General features: G+C 38.0%; 1 protein-coding gene across 1 annotated transcript in view; it reads right to left on the bottom strand.

Annotated features, from left to right (window-relative positions):
• The window catches only part of SCML4 (Scm polycomb group protein like 4), a 49,775-nt gene extending 39,788 nt beyond the window's left edge, over window positions 1-9,987 (bottom strand). Inside the window, exon 1 of the mRNA XM_083349370.1 lies at window positions 9,817-9,987. Coding sequence (XP_083205496.1) covers window positions 9,817-9,972 — 156 coding nt within the window. The 5' untranslated portion in view covers window positions 9,973-9,987. The remainder of the gene's footprint in view (window positions 1-9,816) is intronic.
• Between the last annotated feature and the right edge of the window lie 1,624 nt (window positions 9,988-11,611).

Genomic DNA, 11,611 nt, shown 5'->3' on the forward strand with positions numbered 1-11,611 from the left:
TCATAATAATGCTATAAACCCACAAAGCCAATCCAAAGCAGTAAAGGGGGGGGGAGCGGGGGAGAGAAACCTTGTCTAATTTAAACAGACTTTCACATAGACAATCAAAAGCAATGGAGAAGAAAATTGCATGTTAGAAGTTCTAATTTAGATCTGATGTAGAGTTTATAGAACACAGTAAATCAATAAATGAAATGATCTCATTTGTCTGCCAAAATGAAAATCACCAGATACAAACAATCCACCATTACATGCTTGTGCCTAACCTCACACAGGTTTTTTTTTAAAAAACTTATGCAACTTTAACCCTATTTTTGTTTCTCCCTTGAGTCAAAATACTCTCTCTTACACTTGTTCTCACATTTGTGCATACACATATAGAAATATAGAAATACTTTCTCTAGGAAGATAGTAGTAGTATTTTATGGCAAGTCTAATCTCTCCCAAAATCTAAAATTTGCCACCTAGTGAATGGTCCAGACCTAGTGAATGTTCTATCAATGCAAAGTATATTTCCCTAATCTGGCACTGCCCAAATGGGCTACAGTACAATTTTCCTGGTACGCAAAGCTATACAGCCTGGTGATCAAGAAAGTGGCAAGTCAATGGTTTAATAAACTGTGGTGACCCGGTGGTAACAATGTAGTATTTCAGGCTAACTTACCGCTCACTGCCAGCAGTTCCATTTTAACTGGCTCAAGATTGACTATCCAAGGACGGTAAAATGAGAATCCAGATCACTGGGGACAATATGCTAACTCTATAAACCACTTAGAGAGGGCTCTAAAAGCTCTAGGAAGTGGTATATAAGTCTAAGTGCTATTGCTAATACATCTGGGCAGCCTCATATGAAAGAAGCATCTTACTTCCTGGAATGCTGAGCTAGTCTTCATGCCTTTCCCTGGGCATGTCTGCTCCTGTATTGTGGAGAACTACAAACAAACAAATGTGCAGGCTCTTGGAAAATGGTAGGTCTGAACTCCAGATCTACTGGAAGCACCATGTCTATAAACAAAAACTGCAGAGCTGGTTGGGTTTCCTGGATTAGGGGCTAAACTCAATAGGAGTGTCTTTCAACTGAGGCCTCAGATTGGACCCCTCTTTAATATGGATCATGAACTAGGATTCAGCATAAAGACAAAACCTGATCTGAACAGACTAAACTGCGAAGTTCCTGAGTGATTTCATCTTTGAATCTGGACATCCCTAACTATTTCTATCCAATTGTCCCAGTGGCGGTCCCATGTTGGCGCTTTTCAACTTAGCTTTCCTCGGTGTTTAGCAAGTTTAATCCTATTTTTGAGTTCCCGTTAGCCCTTCAAGGTGGACATCGTCAGGAAACATAGATGTTAGAACTCTGTTGATATGGTCATAATATTGCAAAATATGGTTATAATATTGATGGGATTTGTCCTTCCCTCTCTCTTCTACCAAAGAGAGTGAAGGCAGGGCAATCCTGGGTTCCTTTCTCATCCTATTTTCCTGGGCTAAATTTATGTTTTCATAACAGCTGCCACATATTTTCTTTTACTGTTCCTTGTATTTGCCCTTTCTACAAAACAGAGGCAAAAACCATGCTTTGAAATAGCACAGGGAATGGATGAAAATCTTCCACTTGTATAACACATTTGCTAAAAGAAAATTTTGGAGTGGGTTCCCATAGTCCATCAGCAGAATGAACAGAGAAGTCCCCAGATACAGCAAGGAATTATTGCCAAATTTTGAAGTTAGCAAACTAACCCACGTTGCCATCTAAATGTGCATTAAGGAAGCATTACACCACAAGCTCAGATCAATCTAAGCCCACCACTGTGTTTATGTTGTACTTCACTAAAACAGAAATGTTTACCCATAGAAATTTTAAAAAAGCAAAAATCCAACTATCTGAAAAATGTTTCCTTGACAGAATAATATATTCTTGGAATTATTATTATTAGTGTATGGCATTGTTACAGTAGCCAGGAGACTACAATGCAATTGCAGAGTAGAAGTTTGGCTGCCAAGGTATCAGCTCTGTTGTAGGAAACTCTCACGTGCCTCCCACAGTGCGTCACAAGAGGGCAAGCTGGTTTCTCATCAGAAAGAAGACAAGTGGGTCTTCCTGCACATCACCCAAGGCACCCTCCCTCCCCAGAACTGCCTCACAAACAGATGCCACAACTGGGAAGGTTCAGAGGACAGGAATCTGACTGATGCACCAAGCACCAGCTTATTCGGGAGCTCACCTCAAACATACAGTGCTAGAACTTGAACCGCTGGAGTGGAAACCATCTCCAGTGTTATTAAGCCATTGAGCCACCATGCCTCTTATATTCTTGGAAATGAATAAATCAGTCATTTAGCTTTGGCCCTGAATAAAGACATTTGGGAAATGATAAGCACTGCACACATACACACAAACATAGACGCGCACCAACATTTCAGTGAAATACTGCAGCACATTCACATTTTTCGGGACTATTCTTCAAACACAGTGGTAGCACCTGATAATTTTAAAGCTTGGACTGGTCCTACAACAGTTCCCTTTGGATAACTATGACTTCAGTTGTGAATCACACACGGCTTACTTGACAATAAGTGTAGCAGCAAATGCTCTCTGGAAAACAAGTGCCTGTATATATTCCTATTGGATGTTTGCTGATGCTGGAAACTGGGCCGAAGGAGAGGGAGCAGGAATGGAGGGAACAGAGACTATATTAACATTTTTATTTTTTATTTAAATTATGAATAGACTGCTACACGTTTTCCCCCAAGGATGTAGAAATCCCTCTCTTAGGTTGTTATGGACCCATTTAGCCCTCCCTTCAACTAGACTGTCATTCCTCCACCACTGACACTGGAAATCATTATGTCGGAGTGAAATAGGCTACTTTATTAAACATGGCTTCTCCACAAAAATAGCATTAGGTATGCATAAGCAGCATGGAGATGGTAGTGGTGAACAGACGGCTTCATAAATATGTAGATAAGGGGCAAAGTGTAATAAATCTGGATCTCCAGAGTGGTACTTGTGAAAAGCTATTTTAGCAAAACCTTTGAGAGCAAAGCTCAACATACAACCCTGTCATCTGAACTGAAATCTTTCCCCAAATTGGGATTAGATGATCTTGCAGTTTTAATGTGGATGGGATGTGGACTCTTGATATATGTAGTTTACAAACAGAATGACAGCACAAAAGGCTACACACAATCACACACTTGCTCCAGTCAAGTGAGAGTGCAAGGTGGCAAGCAAAAAAAAAACAACTTGTAGCAGAACCAGCAAAATAAGTGCCTTCCAGGAAGACAATGTTTGGGAACTAAAGAAAACCATGAAGGCAGTGGCAAACATTCATAGTGATTATTTACTGAGTTAAAAAGAGGGAAAATATTAATTTTTTTCAGCTGAAAAATCTGCCAAAAACTGGTGTCAAAATGAGTAAGCACTGATGTCTCGTATAATGCAGTTGTTAAATAAATTCACAAGGAAGAAGTAAAGCCACCTATTGTAAATAACACTGATGCCTGTACAGTTATGTGTTACAACATAGCATAGAAATGCAGATCCACAATCCAACTGTAACTGTAAACTTGTTTGCTTCACATTGTCCTTTGGTTATTTTGTAAAATGTTTTTTTGTATTCCGAGGAGCCTGAGAATTTCTCTAGCCTCCTGAACATTTAGCAACTAAAACAGTCCTTTTCTATCAGAAAGGCAGATAATAAATGCAATCAGGAATAAAATAAATAATGACCTATCAAAACAGAACTGGTTTTAGAAATAAAATATCCTCAAAGTGGTAATCAAATCTGTAGATAAATCGACACTACCATTACCCTAGATAAAATCAGATTGTAGGAACAAGCTGATGAAATAATTAGGGAACAATTTCTTTTGCATATGTTTCTGCTGATGTCTTTAATCTTCTTGTAAACTGCCAAGAATGAAAGACCTTAGAAATAGAAGAAATAAACAAATAAAATGTGGGCAATTTCAAGTTGGATGTCCTGCATATTTTAATGGTTATAGTAAAACTACACTCTTATTAAGGAATATTAATGGGGAGACCTTTTATTTTGTTACCAGTCCAACTCTGAGTGTTTCAATAGTCTACAATTCTTTCCAAGGTAGGTAGGTAGGTAGGTAAGTAGGTAGATGATAGACAGACAGACAGACAGACAGACAGGCAGAATACATGATAAGTATCCTTGAAGTTACTGTGTTCAATATAAGCGTTCTGCAACATTTTGGATCATCATTTACTCACAACAATAAAACTCTCACCTACTTACTTGTTTTAATTTATGCACATTGCAATCAGAATGATTCTTGGTGATTAACAATAGATCTATAACAATACAACAAACTCCACCAAATAATAAATTGAGAAGTGTAATATTTGATGCAATGTGATGAAATAAAACACTCAAAATATTGAGATTTTGTTTTTAAAAAAAGAAAAGAAGCAATTAGCACAAAATTTTACAGACAACATAGAAGGAAACCAAAGTAAATAGTAATGCATATGCTCTAAATGTAAGAGGTTTTTTGTATCTGTATATTTCACATGCAGGAGTAGCATAGTCAAGCATCTTTTTATCTTATAGATCAAGGTGTCAAACTGCCGGCCCATGGGCCGGATGCATCATCCAGAAGTCACACCCACCCCATTGCCGGCAATGGCAAAACCATCCCAATACGTTCGTGACGTCATGTGACGTTGCGAGTTTGACATGTCTGTTATAGATGCACACAATCTCTGTCAAAACCTCTTCAGTCAAGAGTTGCTAGATATCATAACAGAAAAGTTACAGGTAGTCCTCTGCTTACAACAGTTCATTTAGGACCGGAAAAAAGTGGCTTATGACCATTTTCCATACTTATGACCATTGCAGCTTCCCCACAGTCACATGATCAAAATTCAGACACTTGGCAACTGACTCCTATTTATGACGATTGCAGTGTCCCAGGGGGTCATGTGATCCCCTTTTGCGACAATCTGACAAGCAAAATCAATGGGGAAGCCAAATTCACTTAACAACGGTACTATTAACTTAACAACTGCAGTGAACCAATTAACAACTATGACAAGAAAGGTCATAAAATGGGACAAAACTCACTTAGCAAGTGTCTCATGTAGCAACAGAAATTTGGGGCTCATTTGTGGCTGTAAGCCGAGGACTGCCTGTACTCTTTCAGATTAGAGGATTGATTCCATCTCAAAAAGAAGCCAAGAATTTTGCATCAGCACCTTCATTTACAGCCAAATTAGACTATTACCAGATTTTAGGTAGTGATTCAAACTAATTTCAAAACAATATGGTCTTTTATCGGTACCATATATGGTGATTTTTTATGACTTTTTAATTTTCCATAATTATAAATGCAGAGATGCATAGAATGGACTGCAACAGGCATATTTAGTTTTGAATTTAATGCATTTTTAATGCAATTGCTCAGAAAAAATAATAATGGAAAATGGAAAATTATACAAAACTTATGGATAAGAATTCATTTCTTCATTTCACCTATATTCACTTAAATATAATATTCAATATGAACACTATATCTCAAAATAATGTCGAGAGGAGCTTTCAATACAATATGAAAGAGTTACTGCTATGACAGAGATGCTTTTCTCGAAGAATTATCCAAGCCAGATATAAAATCTGTTTTTTAGATGATAGAAGTTCCAGAGAAATCCTTATGGACAGGATAAACAAATGTCCCTTGGACTATACTGTATACCAGAGTTCCCCCACATTTACGGCTTTGCATATCTGGGGTGAGGGGAAGGGAGAGGGGATAGCTCCGCACAAGCGACCAGCAAGCATGTACTTGCACGCAGCTTCATTTGTACAAGTGGCATGCATGCACACCTGCTGCTCACGCAAATGGAGCACACGCGCATACGCTCTCTGCTCACGCAGAGGATGTCCACACATGAGCTGGCCATTTCCACAGCCCAGTTGCAATCTCCTCACGGCCCACTAGTGGGCTGCAGCCCACAGGTGGGGGGACCCTGCTGTATACAAATAATTTATTTATTTTATTTATTTGTTTCGATTTATATACCGCCCTTTTCCCGAGGGACTCAGGGCGGTTTACAGGGCAAATTAAAACAGTGCAATGTACAAATTAAAATAACATTAAATTAATAGCCCCAAAAGAATTTAAAATTTAAAACATTAAAAGCCCTCAGTCCAGGCTGGCTAACTCAAATAGCCAGGTTTTTAGGTCCTGGCGAAATGAGCGAAGGTCGGGGACGATCCGGAGTTCCACAGGCAGTTGATTCCATAGGGCAGGCGCGCCCACCGAGAACGCTCTCCCCCTGGGGATCGCCCGCCGGCACTCCCTGACCACTCCCTTAATGCTGTCTTAAGAATCTGTGAGAAGAGTACATGACTGTAAACTGAATATGAATCAACAATCTGCAATCTGCAAAAAAGGCAAATGAAATTTTAGACTGCACCACAAAACTACAGTTTTCAAGGTACATAATTTCCTTCTTCTTCTGCAGTGATCATCTTTCTTCCCCCTCCCCTCCCATTTCAAATATTATGTGGAGTTCTGGCTACCTCACTTTACGAAGCATTCAACAGACTACATCAGATATAGAGAAAGGTAGCAAACATCATGAGGGACTGGAAACTACTGTAAATCATATTAAGAAAAATGAAAAGAGCTGAGAAGGTGTTTGAAAGGAGAAGAATATAATAGTAACCTGAAAGGGATGCTATATAGAAGTCACAACCTGTTGTGTATCTCTCCAGAGCACAGAATGTAGAGTAATTATGGTTTGTTGTAGTCAGCCAGATGTTCAGTCTGGATCTGGCATTTTTATCCACCTATTGAGTCATTTCCAAGAACTTGGGATAGTCAGATGTTGATGTTGATGTTGTTAAAGGTATCACTGCAGGATGTAAGTTGTTCAAAGTAAAGCTGCCTTTTGCAATTGATTGATGGTGATTTTGTCAATGCCATTGATGTTCAAGTGATGCTCCAGCTGTTTTGGGATTGCATCTAAAGCACCTATTACTACTGGTACTACCTTTGCTTCCTTTTGCCATCGTTGTTCTAGTTCTATTTTCAGGTCTTTAGAATTTTGTTATCTTCTCCAGTTCTTTCTCTTCTATTCCGCTGTCTCCAGGTACTATCCACTATCCAGACTTATTATTATTATTATTAATGAAAAATTTATTTGCCTGAATTACTCCAACCCAATAATAAGAAAATATCTATTTATCACACTTTCAATTTTTTCTTGAGTTTCCGCTCTAGTTGCTATAAAATGTAAGGCAGAAAAGTTGTACCAATTACATTTTTTAAAAAAAAATCCATATAAAACAAGGAGTCTTGTAAAATCTGCTCAGTAAGATTTAGGTGCTAAAATAACTTTCAAACTCCATAATAATATAAAAGACAAGTTTCGCTGTTCAGCCTTAGGCATCTTCATATATTAAAAAGTATCCATAGAAGAAAAAAATACGTATCTCAGGGTTGGACTGTGGAATTTTTGGTGCTCTCTGAACTTGTTGGTTTCCTTTAGATATTTCCTTATCTGACTAATATTAGCAGTCATAATGACTGTGGGGTTTGTTCCCTGCTTATATACACAGTGGCTTGCCCTGCCAACGTAGGTGGGGTGTGTGGTTATAGCAGATAAACAGAGATTAATACTAAACAATCAAGCAGAAAGCAATATTCTCATAATCAAAAAGCTATCAAGGAGGCAATCAAGTAGACAAAACTAAGCAGATACTCTAAACAAGAAGGTACCAAGGAAAAACACATATTCCTACCTACACTGGCAGAGCAAGCTACTATATATAAACAAGTAGCAAACTCCACTTTCACTAGCAATGATGTTGCTACCTAATCAGGTAATGAAATGTCTGCAAACAAGCAGCCAAGCTGACAGAGTACCAAGGACTCCATATGTTAAAAAGTCTTCCTACAATGGAACAATTGCATCTGAATGAGAAGTTAGTTTAGAAGTAACTCATAGTTTTTGAAGTCTGGATTTACCATTAAAATCAATGTTCTGTTATTAAATCATCTGCTGTGCAATTTACCAAATATCATGGGTGGTCACATAAACTGATTCTCTAAATAAATATCCATGCATGTTTTGTTTTGTTTTTTTCTAGTCATCTTTACATCTGGTAATTGTTGGAAATTCATAATAGCTCATAATGTTGTTTTTTTTAAAAAGGACACAATAAAAACCAGATGAAAAAGACAGAATTAATATCACATGTAAAAGTCTTGTAGTCTTGGCAAGCTTCCTAAAGATTAAAAATGACCAGCTCTGATTGGACTCGCTTTCTAGATTGGATGCATATACATTAGTAACCTAACAGGGGTCTCCAATCTTGGTAAGATTAAGACTTGTAGACTTCAACTCCCAGAATTCCTCAGCCTTAAAGTTGCCAAGGTTGGAGACCCCTGATCTAACAGACTTTGTGAAGGTGAAATCTCAAAGGAACTAGAAGCAGAACACTCTGTTTTTGATATTGTAAACATTGTGTGATTCGTGGAGGAACCTGGCAAATTACAACTTATTTTATAGCTTCTAATGCAATATATTAGTAAATATCCTATAAAGCTTGATTCCTGGAATGAAAACATCAAATCTTTTCTGGTTTTTTCTTTTTTTGGCCACAGTTCAAAATAAGTAATTTCTCCTATCTAATCAGGAAATAGAGCTTTTTTTTGATATTTGTAACCATAGCGTTTTTACTGTTAAATGTAGGAACTCTTATTTGGTTTAAAGTAGTGTTTTGCTTTATCAGCAATCTGAAGAAGAACTATAGAGAAAACAAAGAAATGTTTGGTTGTAGGAAAGTCCCAAAATGACTTCATGGCAAATGGAGCTGAAAAAAACTCCATTTCTTTAAAGCTCTAGAGAACTGCTCATGATTACTGTCAACAATGCTATGCAAAGAGATTAATGGCAGTTGTACACTATCACTATCCACTCCTCTATCCCTCAAAACCTTTACAAATGACCTGCAATCCCTCCGACTACTCAGAATAACCAAGAACATTGCACTGCCCAAGCTTTTACACACTTCAATAACAACTAAATTCCTCATGCCTTACTTTACCCAAAGAAGGAAGGAAGACCAAAGCAATTCGCTGCTTAATACCTAGCCTGATACTTGCCAAAGGAAAAAGAGAAGTGCAGTATGTTGTCAATTTCACCTCTGCTCCTTTCACCTGAATTACTGAGGAAGAGATGTAGAGCTGTCAAACCAACATTTCACAACACAATCTGCTAGGGCAGCTGAACCTCAGATCTCAGGAAGAAGGTTGAGGCATGAATTCCCTCAATGGGGAAGCAGCTTGCATCCAAATTCCAAAGACCCTCCTCCTCTTCCCCCCCCCCGCCCCTTTATTGCAGCTGAAAACCAATTCCTCTTCCCCTACTACACAGCTAAGTGGTAAGTAAACTAGCTCAGCTGCCAAAGAAAGTCAAACAGCATGGGGGGTCATAGAAGCGAAAAGCTTGTTCAGCAGCAGTAGCAGCAAATTGTCCTGTGGAGGGAAGTATATTTATGCCATTTCCTAAGCCACTAATTGTGGTTCATGCAGAATAGGTAGTTTCACCTATACAATGATTTTTGGAAGGCTTCATAAAAACCCAATAGACATGCTCCCCCAGAACAGGTTGTTACAAATTTCCCTCTAGATCTAGATAAGCCAGCTAGAAGAGTCTACGTCTTCTGATAATACCCTGAACAAAGTGCTCTGACGAAGCTTTGCACAAGGACAGAATCTAAGCAAAGGCAAAAAACAAAAGTAAAATAACGAAAGAAGCAGAAAATATCATACCTTATACCCAGGTTTTCTCCCTCGCTTCTTTGGGATCTTCACAACCGGCAAAGATCCAGGAGGCGAAGAGTAAAGATTATGAACTGCCATTTTCATAGGGCTGGAATGGAGTGGGGGTCTTCCTCTTTTTCGGCCTGGAATTCTGGAAGACTGCATGTCAACAGAATCCAGTCTTGGAGGCAGGAACGGCAAATGATTCATAAGTAAAGGAGCTGCAATTTTTTTTAAAAAAAATGAAAAGTGAGGATATATTTAACATGCATAATGCAACCATCATTATTCCCCAGCATGATAGGTGCCATTTTGTGAATAAAGAGTAAGAAAGACTGAAGTAAGCAAAAGAAAAATAAAAGCACATGATTAAAAAAAGAGAAGGAAATAGCTAAATTCAGTTCACACAGGTGCCATTTACTATACCTCTCCATACCTTTTGATCCTTGCAAACAATCCTTCTTTCACCATGTCCATACACTGTTTAAAATATTAATTTTTTCCTTTAAACTTTTTGTCCTTTTTTGTTTTGTTTTGTTTTGTGGCTCACTTTCATTCTATTCCATCATGCCTTTTTTTTTTGGTCTTCCCTTCTTCTCAACCCATGCACTCTTTCTTCACATATACATTTTGCAATTTGCTCTTCATTCACTTTCTCTATATACTGTAACTAAATCATCCGCACAGACTCCTTTTTCACTGGTCACTCTTCTATATCAATTAATGTTCAATGGGCACAATTAATTCTTGATTCTCATGAATGAAGGCGAATATACGTAACGTGTCCCAGGATAATGTTGCAGGATCCAGTCTGGGTCAGTCACCATAAGTTCCCTGAGGATAGACTCCAGCACAAGTCCAAAAGCTCAGAAGACTAAACCTCTAGTCCCGGTGACCGAATCAGATTCCTGATTGTCTCTCTTGCTTGACAACAAACAGTTCTTAACAACTCTATTTCCACCACATTCAACTTATGTTTGACCACACATACCCTCACTTCCATGTAATAAAATAGGCAGAAACCTGTTCTTATATTCATCAGTTTTCACTTTTTTGCCACACATTCCTCATAATAGACACATACTACTTCCTATCTTTCTACCAGCATTTGTGCACCCTCATTTTTTCCCATTGATTTCTTTCATCTTTAATAAACATTCTACCAAAGTACACATTTTTGCCATTTATATACAGCTTCCAATTGCTCATCATTTTCCCTGTCAAACACAACCACACTATCTTGTGCTTTGATACATTAATTTTCAGATCCATACTCCTTGTTGGATTATACATTTCTTTAATTTTTGCTGCAAATCATTCAAGTTCTCAGTGAAACGATATCACTGGCATAGAAAAGAAATTGCATATTCATGTCTCCAACCAGCAGCTCTCTAATGTCACCACAAGCATTTTTATATATTTATCCTCATAGGTATTTTGATTAGTCCTCTTCATTCGCTTCCAAAACATTTTTATTTTCACCAAAATGGCTCCTTATTTTTTCTGCCTGTTTTAATGACTGGCTTGGGGGGTGATGTTGCTATGTTCTTTGCATCTAATTTTTACTTTCCGTACACATAATACAGCATCTTTCTCTCATCCCTAATTTTTAACAATCATTCTCAGCATTTTTTTCTCATCCATAGCCTCTTTCATCATTCCTCCAAACATCCTTCTTCGTCCTTCCTAGTTTCTCAGGTTTACACACTTCTGTGCCACTTTGTAACTTTTTTTGTTCTATTCTAACCAGTGGCCACTTTGTCTTTTCTTCAGTCTACTGTCCATTCATTTGCTTTGCAGATTA

This window comes from Vipera ursinii (genome assembly GCF_947247035.1).
Source record: "Vipera ursinii genome assembly, chromosome: 1".
Taxonomy (NCBI): domain Eukaryota; kingdom Metazoa; phylum Chordata; class Lepidosauria; order Squamata; family Viperidae; genus Vipera; species Vipera ursinii.